This window comes from Oncorhynchus kisutch, linkage group LG6 (assembly GCF_002021735.2).
Source record: "Oncorhynchus kisutch isolate 150728-3 linkage group LG6, Okis_V2, whole genome shotgun sequence".
NCBI classification, from domain to species: Eukaryota; Metazoa; Chordata; class Actinopteri; order Salmoniformes; family Salmonidae; genus Oncorhynchus; species Oncorhynchus kisutch.
Window position 1 is genome coordinate 52,326,739 of NC_034179.2, and position 21,576 is coordinate 52,348,314.

Consider the following 21,576-nt stretch of genomic DNA (forward strand, 5'->3'; position numbering starts at 1 on the left):
ATTTGAAGTGGTGACATTCTTCATCGTGATTTCCTTACTGGTTTTCACTACATTTTAGCTTCACAGTCAGTTCTTTCAATAATTAAATTCACTTTCATGAGGTGAAGAAAGAGAAAACATCAGCTTCATATACAGTAAGCTCAAGAATCAAGTCATGCCACTGCTTTCATCTGAAACTGTCAGCTCACAGGTGTGTGTGTGTGCGTGCGTGTGCGTGCGTGTGCGTGTGCGTGTGTGTGTGTGTGTGCGTGTGTGTGTTCACAGTGAAATTATGAGAATAAGACTGGACAGGAACAGCTTGTACAGCGATTCACAATAAAGAAAAGACTAAGCACTCATTTTCATCAAGTATGCATTGTATGAAAAGTAAGAATGTATCTAAATGTGCACGAAGATGATTCACTATCTAAATCATTTGGTTCTTTTCAAGGCTGTGATTACATACAGTAACTTGTATCATCTATCCAGTGGGCTACTCTTTAAAATACTGGGTATCCTATCAAGGTGAAAACCATGTACAGTACATGGTGTGTACTGTACCTTGTTTGGATCCATTCTCATTTTCTCGTTGTTGGCGACAGCTGCTTTCTCAGCCGCCCTCTTCTGGCGCTGGGGTCCCCTGCCGAAGAAGATGTAGTTGACCAAGGCGTACTCCAGCAGGGCCAGAAAAACGAAGACGAAGCAGCCCATCAGGTACATGTCAATGGCCTTGACATAAGGGATTTTAGGAAGGGTCTCCCGCAGGTGAGTGTTGATGGTGGTCATGGTCAGCACAGTGGTGATTCCTGTGAAAAGAAACCACCCATTATCATCACAGATCATCACTGGAGACCAACAGTCCACCTCATTAGCAGAGGACTCCCACAGAGAGATCTACTCAAGCCTTGACCGCAGATCAGATTCATCAGGTTTGTTCTGCGTCTCATTTGAATGTGCTAGCAAGCAGACTGCTGTGACTGACAAGGAATCTCCTGTAGACTTTCACATCCTTTCACAACCATTTCTGTTTAATGATGACAGTCAACTGGGAGGTCAGCTCACTGTTAAAAAAGGGGTCTTGGTGTTTATCTACTTATAATGTGAAGCTAACTGATGTCATTCAATATGTTCTTGTTTCAACTCTTTTATGCCTTTTTTTTCGTATCGACTCTGCAATCTGTAATTGACTTCATTTTCCAGCTCTGATTCTGGTCAATGACAAGTTGATAGAAGAAGGGCATTGCATCCATACACAATTGCAATGCACAAAGCCATACCTCTGTTGTTAGTGCCTATAAATGACTGAAAGCAGGACAGAGTCAAACGGTTCCTGAACAGAGGTCTGATTTGGGTTGACCAACCCCCTGTCCAGCTGCCTCCATTATCAAGCCTTACATCTGGTTTTCATTAAATCCCATACATGCCTCCCCTCTCCGATAAATAAACGCAGGTCAGTCTACAATCAAGGAGAGTGCTGCTCTTATCGAGGGCGCCAGCGATGTGGACGGGTGAGGGAGAATGGAGCTTTCTATATCCTATGCAGGCAGGCAGCACCACAGACCTCATGGGCCAGACTTATGCAAGGAAGGTTGACAGCGAGAAATTATGACTTCCAAAATACAGGGAACCAAAAAATGCAGAGGCACTCAAATCAGAGTGGATAGAAATCACTTCAGTCATCCATCACTCTACTTTAGGAAGCATCTCGGTTGTGTTCTGTAAGGCTGCTCCATCATTTACTCCAAACCAAATTTACTATTTAGTGACTTTTTTCATGTTTCTCTTTACTTTTTTTGTACCAAGAATTCATACTATTATCAAATGTGACCGCCAAGCACTTTTCAAAAGTTACTAACCTCGACTTCAGCTGTTCTTTTTGTTCATACAGGACATTATTTCTTTGTTTCATGGGGTACCAAAATGCAGCAGACATTTGGATGGGCTGACATCCTGGTTAGAGAAAGTCAACCAGAAATCCCCTTCATTGTCCAAATGTCCAGTCACACGAGAAAAAGAGCTTCATTCGAGAGTCTTCGAGACTTAAAAAGCTGCAATAGTATATGCCTCAGAGAATCTATGAACATGGAACAGTGGTTTCTCCATGCAGCAGCACGATCGGACAACAGCAGCCTCGGGCAAGTCCAAAAGGGGAGGGGTCTGCCTTTTCCTAACAAGAACTGGTGGCCTGCTTCCAGTGTGGATATCTCAAGCTTTTGCTCATCTGACATAGAATACCTCATGTTACCAAGAGAGTTCTCATCCATTATTATCATGGTTGTCTACATCCCTCCACATGACAACACCACTTTGGCACTCAAACTATGACTCATGAACAAACAAGAAAGTACACACACCAAGGCAGCTTTTCACTAAAATTCATACAAGGCCCTCCCTCGCCCTCCCTTTGCCAAATCAGACCATGACTCTATCCTCCTGCTTCCTGTTTACAATCAAAAGCTCAAACAGGAAGTACCAGTGATGCACTGAATACAGAAGAGGTCTAATGAGGCAGATGCGAGGCTAGAAGACTGTTTTGCTAGTACAGACTGGGATACGTTCTGGGATTCATCTGATAGCACTGAGGAGTTTACCGCATCAATCACAGGCGTCATCAATAACTACATAGACGACGTTCCCCCACAGTGACTATACATGTGCGAATGTATCCAAATCAAAAGCCATGGATTACAGAAAATATCCATTCTGGGCTAAAAGGCTGGAGCTACTGCTTACAAGGAATGGGACACGGACATGGATGCATACAAGAAAGCATGCTACGACCTCCAGCGAGACATCAAACATGCAAAATGACAATACAGGAGGAAAGTGAAATCCTATTACACCAGCTCCAATTCTCGCCGAATGTGGCAGGGCTTGCAGACGATAACAGATTACAAAGTGAAACCCAGCCGTGAGATGCCCAGTGACCCAGAACTCCCAAACAAGCGAAATGCATTTTATGCTCGCATCGTGGAAAACATAGAGTCTTGCCCCTGTTGTTCCCGGATGGCTGTATGAACTTGCTCTCCAGGGTCGAAGTGAGTAAAACTTTTAAACAGGTTAACACTCGCAAGGCCACTGGGCCAGACAAAATACTAGGACAAATTCTAAGAGCATGCGCAGACCAGTTGGCAAGTGTCTTCACTGACATTTTCAATCCCTTTTTGTCCCGGTCTGTAACCCCTACATGTTTCAAGCTGACCACCATTGTCCTTGTTCCCAAGAACTCTGCGGTAACCTGCCTAAATTACTATTGCCCTGTAGTACTCACATCTTTAATTATGAAGTGCTTTGAAAGGCTGGTCATGACACACATCAACAGCATCATCCCAAACATGCTGGACCCACTCCAATCCGCCCCAACAGACCCACAGATGATGCAATCTCAATTGCACTTTATACTTCCCCCTGCCACCTGGACAAAAGGGTAAACAACTATGTGAGAATGCTGTTCATATACAAGTCAGAATTCAACACCATAGTCCCCTCCAAACTCATCACCAAGCTTGGAACCCTGAGACTGAAAACTTCCCTCTCCCTCGGCCCCTCAGGGGTGGGTCTTAGTCCCCTCATGTACTCCCGGTTCACCCATGACCTCGTGGCTTCGCACGACTCCAACACCATCATCAAGATTGATGACGACATGACGGTGGTAGGCCTGATCACCGACTGCAATATGAGACAGCATACAGGGAGGAGATCAGAGACTTGGCAGCGTGGCGTCAGGACAACAACCTTTCCCTCAACGTCAGTAAGACCAAGGAGCTGATTGTGAACTACAGGAGAAAGGGGGGAGGGCACGCCCTTATCCACATTGACAGGGCTGTAGTGGAGCGGGTCGAGAGATTCAAGTTTCTTGGCGTCCACATCACTAAGGACTTAAAATGGTCCAAACAGTCCCGCACACTTCTTAAGAGTGCTTGACAGCGACTCTTCATCCTTAAGAGGCTGAAGAGATTTAGCATGGGATCTTGGATCGTAAAAAAGTTATAAAACTGCACAATCGAGCGCATCTTGACTGGTTGCATCATGACAAATTCACCGCCATCAACTGCAAGGCACTACAGAGTGGGGCGGCAGGTAGCCTAGTGGTTAGAGCGTTGGATTAGTAACCGAAAGGTTGCAAGATCGAATCCCCGAGCTGACAAGGTACAAATCTGTCGTTCTGCCCCTGAACAAGGCAGTTAACCCACTGTTCCTAGGCTGGAAATTGTTCTTAACTGACTTGCCTAGTTAAATAAAGATAAAATAAAATAAAAACAGAAAGTGGTGTGGATGGCCCAGTGCATTGTGTCAAATATGTTTTGGCAATACAAGGTGTGACTATTAGAGATTCAAAACTTAGCTAAAAGAAACAGCATACCATCCTGTTAGTATGTGTACTGTATGATGTTGTGTTAAGGCTGTTTTCTATCCATAGCTTTGAAGATCCTCTATTAGCGCGATTGACAATTAAAGGCAATGTTCCCGTGGTCACGGAGACTGAATCCATGATAAATGCTGCATATGTTTGCTCAATCAGAAATTCCCGGAAACATTTTCCACGGATCTTCAGCGATACATCCACGATTACGGATTGAATCCAGCCCTTACACTATGGATTCCCACTAGCTTAACCATGCCTTAGACTTTTGCTTTGGCTAAGGTTGTTGTGAGCTTAGTCATTGGTCACATGACAAAATCCATGACACACAAGTCCTTACCTAAAGCAACTCTGGCTGCAGAGGCATCATAGTTGATCCAGAAGGAGACCCAGGAGAGGATTGTGATCAGGATAGAGGGCATGTAGGTCTGCAGGATGAAATAGCCAATGTTCCTTTTTAGCTTGAAGCTGAGGGAGAGTCGAGGGTAGGATCCTATATGGAGAGAGAAACAAATAGACATTGTCAACGTAAGATGACACAAGACTAACATACATACATACATACAGGTGGTGGGTCTCCTGGGCTTGTTTGACCCTTGTTGTGTAAGACACTGATATTTCCCTCTGTCCTCTCATCCGGATCTGCTTCTACTGACTTAACTTTGCTTTATGCTTGACTCCTGAGGCTCTCTACAGTATACAGCTAACAACCTATGCCTGACAAAGGCGGATTGAATGGTCGTCCTCTCCAATAGCTCTGTTGGGGAAATACTCAGCAGAAAACAAATCCTGGTTCTGGCTTTAACTGTGTGGCATCAGCGTTCTCCTGCATTATCAGTTATGCCTATATCTATATGCATGTAGACAGGGGTTCTTTGCCTGCCTAGGAGAGCTCTCTATTTTTGCTTATCTAAGCTTTATTTGAAATAAACCCAGTAGGCTGTTCTATGGTACTCTAGCATTACTTGAACATGCTCATATTTTTGTGTCCTTGGGGATTGGGTTGTATTTTGATTATTCTATTAAAATGGCAGGTGAGGGACCATTAGAGCTTCATATCAAGAAGGACCCACGGTATAAGGAGCTGAGGAGAAGCTACACAGCAGGCGCAGTAAGAGCAGGAGAAGAAAGATGAATGTATTACAGAGTGGGCATAAAAATGCCTCCGGCGCACATCTCCAGTGAGTAGTTCACAGTTAGCGTTCGCGAGTTTAGTGTGCAGCGCACAGCACATAGAGACGCAGGAAGGGTCTCCTCGAGGACCAATGAAATAGTGGGGTTGTTACGGTTACAGAGGGGAGGTGTTACAATCTTGTCAATAGAGCAACAAGGGCATTTTTCTGTCCTTATCACATCATTAGATAAGTGCCAATCATTTCTGCTGATGTGTACTTCTCCATGTGACCTGATGGTCAGTCCTTACTGATCTCAGCATGCTGCTGTAGAAAATGGGAATCCCCCATCCTCAATGCCTAAGCAGTTCAGTAAAGGCAGACAAAGAAACAGGTGAGCTATAACTACTGATAGTAGTTCTCTATGCATCAGAAAACATCGGGTTTACCAGCTCTATAATTGTTTGACTCACTCTGTGTCATTGTATTGCTCCAATTCAATAAAGCAGTTTCCCCGACACTCTATATACAATACCATCGTGCTCCTGCCTGCTTGCACGGCAAATTCATAAATATGAAAATGTACGATTATGAATAAATCATTCCATCAAACCGGTTCTTTTTTTAAATAACACATGAGCATGCTCCGTTTCTGAGGGCAGGAGTGGCCCCCATTCTGCCTGTGGGACTTGTGCCAGTTTGGCTGAAGCGGGAATGTCCCACATCCGTTCCGGCACCACCACGGAGTCTCTGATCCACCTCACTCACTGGACCCACCATCACTCCTCCCCCTTCATAGAAGCCTCACTCTCCTCCCACCTCCCCCTATGTGCCAAATGTCCTGGAAATAGAATGCATGTGCCAGCCTGTCAGGGAAGATCCAATGTCAAAGCTATGTGCAATCAGGGAAAATCTGAACCTCTAACTGACCTATAAAAGGGATGCACTTTACCAGCTGACCCATTGCTCTACACACTTCCCCATGTTCCTTGCACTGCACAGCGGGGGACTCTGGACCGGCCTGTGGCATTACGGGAAACCAGCTAGACTGATTTAACATGGCATTTTCTGGAAATGCTAAGAGCTCTTACTCAGAAACAGGCCAGAGATAACCTTGTGAGAGAAGTAGTTTTTGGCTGCTCTGCAGTCCTTTGTATCTGTACCTAGCTATGGTGATAAGTTAATGAGAGAAGCTTCATTTAGGGGCATTTGGGGCATAAGACATCACCTGTAGAGAAGACAACATTCTTGGAGATGAGTTTGTGGTCCACAATGGAGAACTGGGGGAGTTCTATTCTCTCCACCCCCGTCACAGCGTTGTCACCTCCTCGCCAGTAGAACTCTATGTCATCAGTGGTGTACCCATCTGAGGAAGGGCGAGAGACAGGGCATTTGATGAAGAACAAAGGAGGAAATTGCAAGTTAGTAATGTAATTAATGTGTACACGTCTCAAAGGATTATTAATTCAACATTAACACTTGTGGGCACACAATCATCGATAAGGCATACAAATAATGTGTTGACTGGCTCATTACCATTGTAAATACTGTAGTGTAAACCGAACATGTCTACCACTTGGATCGATACAAATACACTCCCCTACATATTTATTTGGACAGTGAAGGTAAAACATTTCAATTGGTTCTATACTCTAGTATTTGGGGTTTAAGATCACATTTTTATATGAGGCGACGGTACAGAATATCACCTTTAATTTGAGGGTATTTTCATACATATCTGTTTTACCGTTTAGAAATGAAAGTACTTTACTGTATGTATCTCATACCCCCATTTGAAGGTGTCATAAGTATTTGGCCAAATTCACTTATAAACTATTACATTTAGTCAAACGTTTACTATTTGGTCCCGTATTCTTAGCAAAAAATTGCTACATCAAGCGTGTGACTACAAACTTGTTGGATGCATTTGCAGTTTACTTTGGTTGTGTTTCAGATGATGTTGTACCCAATAGAAACTAATGGTAAGTCATGTAACAGTGTCATTTTGGAGTCACTTTTATTGTAAATAAGAATAGAATATATTTCTGAACACTTCTACATACATGTGGATGCTACCATGATTATGGATAATAAATATCATACCCCCCCAGAAAAATGCTAACCTCCCCTGTTATTGGTAATGTGAGAGGTTAGCTTGTCTTGGGGATGTGATCTTTGTGAATCTGTAACATTCTCACTCATCGTTAGTCATGAATAATTTATGATTATCTGTCATCATGGTAACATTCACATTAATGTAGAAGTATTCAGAAACTTACTGTGTCCACAAACACAAGTTTGATGTAGCCATTAAGTACTAGGAATATAGGGACCAAATACTACACTTTTGACTCAATTTAATACACTATAATGGAATTTGTCTCTTATGAGACATTCAAATAGGCAGACTAGATACATAAAGTACATTCCTTTCTACGAAAATATCCTCAAATAAAAAAGTTACATTCGGTACTATCGCCTCATAATTATAAAACATTTGATCTTAAATCCAAAATACTGGAGTATAGAGACAAATAAAAAAAAGTAGCTTGCAACGGGTGTTGCTGAAATATCCAAATCCACTAATTCCAAGGGGTGTCCAAATAAATATGTAGGGGAGTGTACACTATAAATACAAACGTATTTGGACGCCCCTTGGAATTAGTGGATTTGGATATTTCAGCAACACCCGTTGCTGACAGGTGTAGAAAATTGAGCACGCAGTCATAGACAAATATTGGCAGTAGAACGGCCTTACTGAAGACCTCAGTGAATTTCAACGTGGCACCGTCACAGGATGCCACCTTTCCAACAAGTCAGTTCCCTGCTAGAGCGGCCCCGGTTAGCTGTAAGTGCTGTTATTGTGAAGCGGAAACGGCTCAGCTGCGAAGTGGTAGGCCACACAAGCTCACAGAAAGGGACCACCGAGTGCTGAAGCGCATAACAAAAACATATCTGTCCTTAGTTTGTAACACTCACTTCCAAACTGCCTCCAGAAGCAATGTCGGCACAATAACTGTTTCTTTGTGAGCTTCATGAAATGGGTCTCCATGGCCAAACAGCCGCACACAAGCCAAAGATCACCCTGTGCAATGCCAAAAGCGGGCTGGAGTGGTGTAAAGCTCGCCACCATTGCACTCTGAAGCAGTGGAAATGCGTTCTCTGGAGTGATGAATCATGCTTCCGACGGATTAATCTAGGTTTGGTGGATGCCAGGAGAATGCTTCCTGCCCCAATGCATAGTGCGAATATGTAAACTTTGGTAGAGGACAAATAATTTGTTCCAGTGAAGAGACATATAAAATGACATTCTAGATAATTCTGTGCTTCCGACATTGTGGCAACAGTTTGGGGAAGGCCCTCTCCTGTTTCAGCATGACAATTCCCCCGTGCACAAAGTGAGGTCCTGTCATGTTCTGACCATATTTCTGTTATTTTATTCTTTGTTTTAGTATGGTCGGGCGTGAGTTAGGGTGGGCAGTCTATTTGTTTTTCTATGTTGGTTTTTGTGTTCGGCCGAGTATGGTTCTCAATCAGAGGCAGGTGTCGTTAGTTGTCTCTGATTGAGAATCATACTTAGGTAGCCTGGGTTTCACTTTTGGTTTGTGGGTGTTTGTTTCCGTATGAGTGTTTTGGCCACACGGTACTGTTTCGGTTTTGTAAATTCACGTTGTTATTTTCTGTTTAGTGTTCTGAGTTTGAATTAAAAATCATCATGAACACTTACCACGCTGCGCTTTGGTCCGATCCTTACTCCTCCTCAGACGAAGAGGAGGAAATCTGTTACAGAAACACCCACCACAAGACGACCAAGCAGCGTGGTAACGGGCAGCAGCGGCCGAAAACACAAGACTCTTGGGAGGAGATTTTGGACGGCAAGGGACCCTGGGCACAAGCAGGGGAATATCGCCGGCCCTAAAGCAGAGCTGGAGGCAGCGAAAGCGGAGAGGCGCCGGTATGAGGAGGCAGCACGGCAGTGCGGCTGGAAGCCCGAGAGGCAGCCCCCAAAATGTATTGGGCGGGGGGCAGACGGGGAGTGTGGCTAAGTCAGGTAGGAGACCTGAGCCAACTCCCCGTGCTTACCGGAGAGCGAGAGGGACCGGGCAGGCATTGTGTTATGCGGTGGAGCGCACGGTGTCCCCGGTGCGTGTGCATAGCCCGGTGCGGTACATTCCAGCTCCTCGTATCGCCCGGGCTAGAGTGGGCATCGAGCCAGGTGCTATGAAGCCAGCTCTACGCATCTGGTCTCCAGTGCGTCTCCTCGGGCCGGCGTACATGGCACCAGCCTTACGCATGGTGTCCCCGGTTCGCCAGCACAGCCCAGTGCGGGCTATGCCACCTTGCCGCACTGGCCTGGCTACAGGGAGCATTCAACCAGGTAAGGTTGGGCAGGCTCGGTGCTCAAGAGCTCCAGTGCGCCTGCACAGTCCAGTCTATCCTGTGCTACCTCCACGCACCAGCCCTCTGGTGGCAGCCCCCCGCACCAGGCTGTCTCTCCGTCTACTCCCTACAGGTGCTCCCGCGTGTCCAGCGCTGCCAGAGCCTTCCTCCTGCCCAGCGCTGTCAGAGTCTCCCGTCTGTCCTGAGCTGACAGAGCCTTCCTCCTGCCCAGCGCTGTCAGAATCTCCAGTCTGTTCTGAACCGCCAGAGTCTCCAGTCTGTCCTGAGCCGCCAGAGCCGCCAGTCTGTCCTGAGCCGCCAGTCTGTCCTGAGCTGCCAAAGCCGCCAGTCAGCCGGGAGCCGCCAGAGCCGCCCGGGAGCCGCCAGTGCCGCCCGGGGAGCCGCCAGAGCCGCCAGTCAACCGGGAGCCGCCAGAGCCGTCAGTCAGCCAGGAGCCGCCTGAGCTGTCAGTTAGCCAGGAGCTGCCAGAGCCGTCAGTCAGCCAGGAGCTGCCAGAGCCGTCAGTCAGCCAGGCGATGCCAGAATCGCCCTTCACTCCGGAGCTGCCGGAGTCTCCCGTCTGTCCGGCGCTGACGGAGTCTCCCGCCTGTCAGGCGCTTCCGGAATCTCCCGTCCATTCGGGACCCATGGCTAGGATCCCCAGTCGGAGGTCGGCGGCGAAGGTTGCCGCTCGTAAGAGGCCACGAGGGCGGTTGAGGAGGCGGACAAAAACTGCGATGAAGTGGGGTCCACGTGTCGCGCCAGAGCCGCCACCGCGGACAGACACCCACCCAGACCCTCCCCTATAGGTTCAGGTTTTGCGGCCGGAGTCCGCACCTTTGATGGGGGGGTACTGTCACATTCTGACCATAGTTCTCTTATTTTATTCTTTGTTTTTGTATGGTCAGGGCGTGAGTTGGGGTGGGCAGTCTGTTTGTTTTTCTATGTTGGTTTTTGTGTTCGGCCTAGTATGGTTCTCAATCAGAGGCAGGTTTCGTTAGTTGTCTCTGATTGAGAATCATACTTAGGTTGCCTGGGTTTCACTTTTGGTTTGTGGGTGTTTGTTTCCGTGTGAGTGTTTCGGTTTTGTAAATTCACGTTGTTATTTTCTGTTTAGTGTTCTGAGTTTGAATTAAAAATCATAATGAACACTTACCACGCTGCGCTTTGGTCCGATCCTTACTCCTCCTCAGACGAAGAGGAGGAAATCCATTACAGGTCCATAGAGAAATGGTTTGTCGAGAATGATGTGGAAGAACTCGATGGGAATGTACAGAGCCCTGACCGCAACAGCCTCGAACAACTTTGGGATGACTTGGAACACCGGTTGCAAGCCAGGCCTAATCACCCAACATCTAGTGGAAATCCTTCCCAGAAGCGTGGAGGCTGTTATAGCAGCAAAGGGGGACCAAATCCATATTAATGCCCATGATTTTGGAATGAGATGTCTGAGCAGGTGTCCAGTAGGGCTGTGGCGGTCATGAAATTTTGTCAGCTGGTGATTGTCAAGCATATAACTGCTGATCTCACGGTAACTGACCAAACTGGCTTCCACGCATAGCCTACAAGCCACTGACCCAGACCTTCGTAACGTTTACATTTTAAAAAGTCAAATCATTTTAACATAGCCTACACTATCACAATAAATTTATTTTTTATTTTAGACAGGTCTAAAGAAACATAATATGAAGAAAATATAGTCTATTTCAGAAGAACGGAATAGCATACTCTGAGTTGTCCTTATGTTAGGCCTTGATCTGCCTATGCAGTGGGGTATACCAGTTCATTTAGCAGACAAGATTTGCTTAGAATTCCATGCCATTATTTTATAGCATGAAGAATACAGTTGAACATGGCTGAACAAAATAGTATGTGCACATGCGTCTACTCTGTGTTGAGTGGTTAACAAAGAAACAGTTCCTCCTATATGCTTATTTTAGAGTTATTTATGCAACTTTAGTTATGATACAAACAGTGGGCTGTGTTTAGATTTTATATACATTCTAAGGCTGCATGATGCAACTGTAATGATGATTTGTAAAAAGTAGCATGAACGACATGAGCTCTGCTTTGTTTCTTGCACAGGCTGTACACACATCATCAGTCTCTCATTCACAATTTGCCAAGCACTTGACAATGCCTTGAATTTCCCTGCGGCATCCCCATAGTATGGCCGTAATGCCCCCTAAAAAAATCCTTGCATTTTGCAGCCATTGGCCGTTGTGCCCTTGGGCTGAATATAATAATTATAATTCCCTACTCCTAGCTGTGTTCTGAAGCACCTCTCACTCACATGGCTCTCTTAGATATCTCAATTCTTATCAGTCAATGCCCGTTGCATGTTTGGATTCTTTTCACAGGCATCTATCTCAGCTCCAACAACAAGTGAAGACAGACACATCGGGGAAACAACTATATGTCCTCTTATCGAACTCCGAGGCGCATATTGAAGATGTTATAAGAACCGTCATCATTTCCTTTTCATCAACCAACAAGATGAGTAGGCCTAACAAACAGCAAAAGCACTAGCCTATGTCAATTTACTATCTCCCATATTACAAAAGTTGACCTATTCTACTGGTCAACTTGTCCTTCTGTGCGAGAAAGAAATATTCCAAACATAGTCTTTGGCCACTTTAGTTGTGATACAAACCATATCAAAACGTATAGGCCTATGGGCTAGGCTACATGAGGTGTGGAACTATCATTTGAAAAAGTCTTGCCTAACTGCACAAAAGCTGGGTATCATTAACAAGTGATAGACTAATATTGTCACCCATCAGACTATTATTGATATAATCTTCTTTACATATACTAAATAATATATGTGTGAAATTAGTTTTGATTTAGAATGGCCCATTATCATGCACCTGTCTCGGAACAGCTGCCGGGGGAAAAAATACATGTGATCCAGGGGCGCAACTGTGGTTTTAGAAGTGAGGGAGGAAATATATATTTTTTAATCCAGTCTAATAAACACTCCAAACAGCCTACTAGACAGCTCGGAGGCGTCCGTATGGTCCTAAAGCACACCGTTGCCTCATGTCGTATCATATTCTAATGCTAAAACTGAGGGGAGCCTAGTTACCATGACTAAATGGTGATGTGGAAATTGGACTGCGGTCATGACTCGTGACTGCCGGCGTGGCGGTAATACGATCACCATAACAGCTCACATACTTTTGGTCACATAGTGTACTGCATATCACAATAGAGAAGCTGTTCAAATAAAACAACCAGAAGACAAAGTCAACTTACTACTACTGACCACAATTAGAAATAAAGAAATAGAAATAGAACAGAAGATAAATACTCACATAAAAGAATGTTGTTTTGTCTGCCTTAGTGCTCGCTCAACTGAAACTAGTATAGAAACGAGCATCCAGCCAGTGCACTCCCGGCTATAAATGATTGAGCAACATCTTACAGAATCCTGGTGAAAAAAGTGATTTTCCATCAGACCATGAAACTGGGCCTTGCATAATCCACTGCCTGCCAGCCAGCCTGGGCCAATGCAGTTGTCAAGTCGTCTGACTCCAGGGTACTGTCGGTGCACGCATTGTAACAGAGTGGGCAAGAGACAGGGTTAGTGATAGAGGGTTCTGCACCACTCAAAAACACAAATCAAATTCAGGGTAGTGAAATATATTGTTGTTTTTCTCTTTTCTCTATTAGAGTTACGTCAAAAGCATTTCCTCCTCATATTGTCTGGTAATCAAAATGGGCGTCTGTAGGTGTATTTGTGTGACTGTGTGTCTGTGAGCCTGAAATATCACATTTACATAAGTATTCAGACCCTTTACTCAGTACTTTGTTGAAACACCTTTGCCAATTACAGCCCCAAGTCTTCTTGGGTATGACGCTACAAGCTTGGCATTCCTCTCTGCACATCCTCTCAAGGTATCTCCAGACATGTCTGATCGGCGTCAAGTCCGGCTCTGGCTGGGCAATTCAAGGACATTCAGAGACGTGTCCCGAAGCCTCTCCAGCTTTATCTTGGTTGTGTGCTGTGTCCTGTTGAAAAGTGAACCTTCGCCCCCAGTCTGAAGTCCTGAGCGATCTGGAACAGTTTTTCATCAAGGATCTCTATGTACTGCTCCGTTCATCTTTGCCTCGATCTTGACTAGTCTCCCAGTCCCTGCCGCTGAAAAACATCACCACAGCATGATGCTGCCACCACCATGCTTCACTTTAAGGATGGTGCCAAGTTTCCTCCAGACATGGCGCTTGGCATTCAGGCCAAAGAGTTCAATCTTGGTTTCATCAGACCAGAGAATCTTGTTTCTCATGGTCTGAGAGTCTTTAGGTGCATTTTTGGCAAACTCCAAGTGGGCTGTCATATGCCTTTTACTGAGGAGTGTCTTCCATCTGAACACTCTACCATAAAGGCCCTATTGGTGGAGTGCTGCAGAGACAGTTGTCCTTCTAAAAGACTCTCCCATCTCCAGAGGAACTCTAGAGCTCTGTCAGAGTGACCATCGGGTTCTTGGTCACCTTCTCTGACCAAGGCCCTTCTCCCCCGATTGCTCAGGTTCTGCCTTTCCAAATCATGTCAAATCAATTAAATTTACCACAGGGTGACTCCAATCAACCAAAACATCTCAAGGATGATCAATGGAAACAGGATGCACCTGAGCTCGATTTTAGGTCTAAAAAAAACTGTTTAGAATTTGTCATTATGGGGTATTGTGTGTAGATAGATTTATTTAGATTTAGATTTTAGAATAAGTCTGTAATGTAACAAAATGTGGAAAAAGTCAAGGGGTCTAAATACAGTTGAAGTCGGAAGTTTACATAAACTGATTTTAAATGTATTTGGCAAAGGTGTTTCACAATTCCTGATATTTAATCCTAGTAAAAATTAGTTAAGATCACCACTGTATTTTACGATTGTGAAATGTAAGAATAGTAGTTGAGAGAATGATTTAGTTCAGCATTTTTTTCTTTCATCACATTCACAGTGGGTCAGAAGTTTACATACACTCAATTAGTATTTGGTAGCATTGCCTTTAAATGGTTTAACTTGGGTCAAACGTTTCAGGTAGCCTTCCACAAGCTTCTCACAATAAGTTGGGTGAATTTTGGTCAGGTGTTTAGGCCTCCTTGCTCACACAAGCTTTATCAGTTCTGCTCACATATGTTCAATAGGATTGAGGTCAGGGCTTTGTCCTTAAAACATTTTGCCACAACTTTGGAAGTATAATTGGGGTCATTGTCCATTTGGAAGACCCATTTGCGACCAAGCTTTAACTTCCTGACTGATGTCTTGAGATGTTGCTTCAATATCTCCACATAATGTTCCTCCATCATGATGCCATCTATTTTGTGAAGTGCACCAGTCCCTCCTGCAGCAAAGCACCCCCACAACATGATGCTGCCACCCCAGTTCTTCACGTTCCTCTAAACATAATGATGGTCATTATGGCCAAACAGTTCTATTTTTGTTTCATCACACCACATCACATTTCTCCATGTCCCCATGTGCAGTTGCAGCCCGTAGTCTGGCTTTTTTATGGTGGTTTTGGAACAGTGGCTTCTTCCTTGTTGAGCGGCCTTCAGGTTTTGTCTTGTTTTACTGTGGATATAGATACTTTTGTACCTGTTTCCTTCAGCATCTTCACAAGGTCATTTGCTGTTGTTCTGGGATTGATTTGCACTTTTCGCACAGTATGTTCATCTCTAGGAGACAGAATGCGTCTCCTTCCTGAGTGGTATGATGGCAGTGTGGTCCCATGGTGTTTATACTTGCGTACTATTGTTTGTACAGCTGAACATGGTACCTTCAGGCGTTTGGAAATTGTTCCCAAGGATGAACCAGACTTGTGGAGGTCTACAAATGTTTTTCTGAGGTCTTGGCTGATATCTTTTGATTTTCCCATGATGTCAAGCAAAGAGGCACTGAGTTTGAAGGTAGGCCTTGAAATACATCCACAGGTACACCTCCAATTGACTCAAATTATGTCAATTAGCCTTACTATCAGAAGCTTCTAAAGCCATTAAATTATTTTCTAGAATTTTCCAAGCTGTTTAAAGTCACAGTCAACTTAGTGTATGTAAACTTCTGACCCCCTGGAATTGTGATACAGTGAATTATAAATGTAATAATCTGTCTGTAAACAATTATTGGAAAAATGACTTGTCATGCAAAAAGTAGATGTCCTAACCGACTTGCCAAAACTATAGTTTGTTAACAAGAAATTTGTGGGGTGGTTGAAAACAAGTTTTAATGACTCCAACCTAAGTGTATGTAAACTTCTGACTTCAACTGTACTTACCTGAAGGCACTATACATGTATATGTAAGTGCGAGAGCGTGGTGTGAGCGAGCGGGTAGACCGCTGGGCTGATCTATGACAGGATTATTCAGGAACTCTCCCACTGCCTCATTGATTAGTACCATGCAGGCATTCCCTCTCTCTTCCTCCTCTCTCCTCTCCTCCCTCGGCTTTCTCCTCATAATTACTACTGGTGACCTATTTAGATGCTATAAATAATTAAGTCACTCAGAAACTGGTTTTACCATATTATGTTCAGAGTGTGTTCTAATTTCTGGATCATCCTGCACAAAAGAATTGGTGCTCATATCCGAAAAATGTGTGAGCTTTAAAACAGCAGATTACTACACAATGGTATGTGTTTAATTGGAAACATGTGGGATAGGCTATTTCCAAAAGGCTATTAAGAGATATTTGCTTTTAGGATATTTCATTTAGTTAATAAAGCATACAGCATATTATTACGTGAAGTTTGCAATTATGAAATCAAAGTGCTATTATCGTAGAGCCTACACGATAAATACCCTTTCATCCCTTGCTATAGAGATGTCTAGATCTGGCCGTTGCTTGGTTGGTTGAGCTTATCTGATCCACTTAACTCCATTGTTTCAATGTCATTGAGCCTGACTTTGCTAATTATTTTTAGCCTCTATTTTCTGTTACATCACTGCATTTTGCTTGGATGGATCCCAAATCAGAATCGGTGGTGCACAATAGCTGAAGGGAGGAAATGGGGGGGGGGGGAGGAGAAAACTCCCTGCCTTTCCACAGAGGCTGGGAATTCCTTGTGCAGGGGAACGCTCCAGACCCGATCCAAGAATTAAACCATGTCCTTGGTTGAAATAAATACAATTCCCTCTTGATAACATAGTTGGAGATATAATAATAATACTGAAGCTGTTTAACTAGGGCCGGTCATGTCCTAGGCCCATCTGACTGGAGGCATTTTATACAGCTTAAATAAAAGAAAGTTGTACAAGAAAGACATTTCTTATAAAAATGAAGAAAATAAAGAAATTGATTTGTTTTATTGTTCCAAGGAAGGAGGCCTTTTGTCAGAGTGTGGTGGGGAAAACTATGTATGGACTTTACTAACAATATACTGTACCTTGACTTCAAAATTAACATTTTGGTTCAAATCAAACATTCAAATGTGTCTCTGTTAGGGGATCAAACTTGAGTAGCATTGAAACAAAGTCACAACTGAATCCTGGGGGTATACTCTCAGGTAAATCCTGGGGGTATACTCTCAGGTAAAATTCTAACTTGAGAGATGCATACTCTCAGGTAAATCCTGGGGGTATACTCTCAGGTAAAATTCTAACTTGAGAGATGCATACTCTCAGGTAAATCCTGGGGGTATACTCTCAGGTAAAATTCTAACTTGAGAGATGCGCTTGACTTTGAATTTTGTGTAAATCATGTAAGTCCAAAACGAGGATGGATATCAGTTAGTATTAATGGAAAAGCTGTGGCCTGTAATGAATTAAAACTTGCTTTATGCTTGGAGTTATACTTAAGCTTATTAAAGATCAGTGATACTATCAAGAGCAGTGTGCGGTTTCCTTTTTCCTTCATGCTTGGAGTTATTAACATCCCTTGGTTCATACATGAGTACCTCATCATCAAAATTCAATCGAAAGTAGACAAAAAACAGAGCCCAAGCCTCAGTAAAGTCAGTAAAGTATGCATTGAGTCAACAAAAGTTTCAGACATACCAAACAAAGGTCTACACAGGTAGACTTAAAAGAAAATTCCACACCAAAACTATATTTTGGTGTTTATTTCATTAGTCCATTGTTGACATAGTCCCAAAATGTTTTACTTGTCATCAATGAAGTTTTCCAAATATGTTACTTTCAAAACACAAAAATCATCCCTATATGATGCATTTTCATAGACAGAGCTATTTTATAGTTGTAACCATGTTTTGAGGCTATATAGTGTTTACAATTACTTTGTTTATAAACATTGGAGTAAAACAAGCTTACATGAATACTGCATTTTGGGTTGTGATGGGGTATGAAAGTTGAACTAAGCTCATGAGGCATTTGTAAGCTTTATTCTTCAAGGATCAATGGGTATGCAGTGCTTTTAGATGGTATTCATACCCCTTGACTTTTTCCACATTTTGTTGTGTTACAAAGTGGGATTAAAATAGATTTATTTGTAATTTTTGGTCAATAATCTACACAAAATACTCAGTCAAAATGGAAGAACAATTCTAACATAAAATAAATAAATAAAAACACTAACATATCTTGATTAGAGAAGTATTCAACCCCCTGAGTCAACACATGTGAGAATCACCTTTGACAGTGAATACTTTGAGTAAATCTCTAAGAGCTTTCCACATGTGGATTATGCAACATTTTGCCATGTGTTTAAGGTTATTGTCCTGCTGAAAGGTGAATTAATCTCACAGTGTCTGGTGGAAAGCAGACAGAGTCAGGTTTCCTCAATTCCTCAATTCTTTTTTATCCTGAAAAACTCCCTAGCGTTAATGATTAAAAGCATACCCATAACATGATGCAGCCACCACTATGATTGAACATGTGAAGAGTGGTACTCAGTAATGTGTTGTATTGTATTTGCTTCAAACATAACACTTTGTATTCGGGACACATTTTCAGCAGTATTACTTTAGTGCCTAGTTGCAAACAGGATGCATGTTTTGTAATATTTGTATTCTATACAGGCTTCGTTCTTTTCACACTGTCAATTAGGTTAGTATTGTGGATTAACTAGAATGTTGTTGATCCATCCTCAGTTTTCTCCTATCACAGCCATTAAACTCTAACTGTTTTAAAGTCACCATTGACATCATGGTGAAATCCCTGTGCGGTTTCCTTCCACTATGGCAACTGAGTTAGGAAGGAAGGACCTATCTTTGTAGTGACTGGGTGTATTGATACACCATCCAAAGTGTAATTAATAACGTCACCATGCTCAAATGGATATTCAATGTGTGATTTTTTTATTTTTGTTACCCATCGACCAATAGGTGCCCTTCTTCGCCAGGTATTGGAAAACCTCCCTGATCTCTGTGGTTGAATCTGTGTTTGAAATTCACTGTTTGAGTGAGGGATGTTACAGATTATTGCATGTGTGGGGTACAGATTTAGCCAGATGGTTAAAGCACGTAGCTGTGTTAATTTACATCCACTAGATGGCAGTGTCCCGTTTAAGAGACCCATAAATAATGTGTGCAAGCGGTTATGGGATTGCGTCTGTGTAAGTGTAGTGTGTAAGAGTGAGAGCAAGCATTACACTGAAGTGCTGTTTAAAATCCATCATGGGTTCAACATTACTTTAAATAATACTTTTTATTTTGCTCTTGTAGCGGAATATACCATATTTCACATCATCTGCAGTGTGGTTAGGGTATCACGTGGAAAGTGTGTTTTTACGTGTTCATATTGCTTTATGACAACATTTATTTAGTTCCATACAACTTATGTGACTTGTTAAGGACATTTTTACTCCTGAACATATTTAGGCTTCCCATAACAAAGGTGTAGAATACTTATTTCCTCAAGACGTTTCATCTTTCAATTTTGATTAATTTGCTAAAATGTTGAAAAAACAACATAATTCCACTTTGACTCCACAATCAATTTCTAATTCAGGCTGTAACACAACATAATGTCGAAAAAGTAATGGGGTGTGAATACTTTATGAAGAGCACTGTATATAATACATTTATAAGTCAAAACATGTATCTAGTAACTGCTGATTGCCCCTTTAACTGGAGAGAGCACAGGAAAAGTCCAAATCTAAAACAGCTGATGCATATTCCCCCTGCATGTGCTTGGGAGGTTCTTTTAAACATGACTAAAATTTATGTTTGATACCGATGGTTCAAAGCTACTTTAATCTTATTCCTGGTGTCCAATTAAAAGCTTGGCTCTAAAGTCTGGCAGTGTGCAGTGAGCTATCTATCTTCAGCTCAGCAGGTTGGCAAACGTGCAGGAGCGGCAAAAGGAACATCCATGGCACGAAATATACTCCAGTGTACAAACTGTTCAGACCCCAGAGGACATTTGTGGTGTCTAAAAGAGGATATCATAGCAGTGCTGCTCTCTATATACGTTGTGCACCGCTGGTGCAGAAAATGTAACTATTACTTGGTGGAACATTGAGATGATCATTTCAGAATTTCACACTGACAATAGCATAACACCAGCCCAATAATGAGGCATCTCAACTTTTGCCAAGACATCTTAGAAAGAAAAACAGCATGTAGGTGGAGAGATAAGGCTGATATGTGGGTCTACTTGTGGCATTATCCGCTCGAACACAATATATGTTCTCCAAAATGGTACACAGGCGCAATTTAATCTCTCTTTCTCTGAAAAGATGTCATTTGAATGCCTCAATGTTGTCAGAGAATAAAGTCATGTACTCAAGGTTGTCTGGACAACGATTACATAATGATATTCATAGATATATTTTAGAAAAAGGGGTTCAAAAAGAAGCAAGATGTAATCTATTCTACTGCACCTACATTTGGCACTGGCAGCTCGATTTAAACAGTGTAGTAGTCCATACGGTATGCTTTAATAACACAGGTCTGTGTATGTACAAAACTATGCAACTACTATAACATGCCTATACGACTGCAGGAGTTTGACATTGTTCAACAGGGCTGGCTTTAGCCTTCTGGGGGCCCTAAGCAAGATTGTTTGTTTTTTTGACTCTCTTGCACTGGTTCTCTGCACACTCACTGGACTCTACCCATACACTCACACATACTACACCGACACTCCAGCACAAACACTTACACTACATACGCTCACACACACACACAAAAAACACACACACATGCATATTGATGCAACACACACACACACACACACACACTCTGCCAAACTAGACACTCTAATGTACTTGTCCTCTTGCTCAGTTGTGCACCCGGGCCTCCCACTCCTTTCAGAAGAAACATATTTGTTTCTGGCCATTTTAAGCCTGTAATCGAACCCACAAATGTTGATGCTCCAGATACTCAACTTGTCTAAAGAAGGCCAGTTTTATTGCTTCTTCAATCAGAAGAACAGTTTTCAGCTGTGCTAACATAATTGCAAAAGTGTTTTCTAATGATCAATTAGTCTTTAAAAATGACAAACTTGAACTAGCTAACAGAACATGCCATTGGAACAGATTACTGATAATGGGCCTCTGTACGCCTATGTAGATATTCCATAAAAAATCTGCCGTTTCCAGGTACAATAGTCCTTTACAACATTAACAAAGTCTACACAGTATTTCTGATCTATTTTATTTTAAAATCTACTAAAAAATGTGCTTTTCTATCAAAAACAAGGACTTTGCTAAGTGACCCCAAAATTTTGAATGGTAGTGTACATTTTGGGAGGGGGTTGGAGGCCACCTAGCGGCCTGGGGCCCTAAGTGACCGCTTAAGTTGTTTGTGCCTGGAGCCGGCCATGTTGTTGAATAATACAGCCCAC

At 43.0% G+C, this 21,576-nt stretch overlaps 1 protein-coding gene across 1 annotated transcript in view; it reads right to left on the reverse strand.

Moving 5' to 3' along the window:
• The window catches only part of gabrb2b (gamma-aminobutyric acid type A receptor subunit beta2b), an 82,937-nt gene that overhangs the window by 6,590 nt on the left and 54,771 nt on the right, over positions 1-21,576 (reverse strand). Inside the window, exons 6-8 of the mRNA XM_020484606.2 lie at positions 6,683-6,820; positions 4,683-4,835; positions 541-785 (exon numbers count right to left, since the gene is read on the reverse strand). Of these exons, the coding sequence (XP_020340195.1) occupies positions 541-785; positions 4,683-4,835; positions 6,683-6,820 (536 nt within the window). The remainder of the gene's footprint in view (positions 1-540; positions 786-4,682; positions 4,836-6,682; positions 6,821-21,576) is intronic.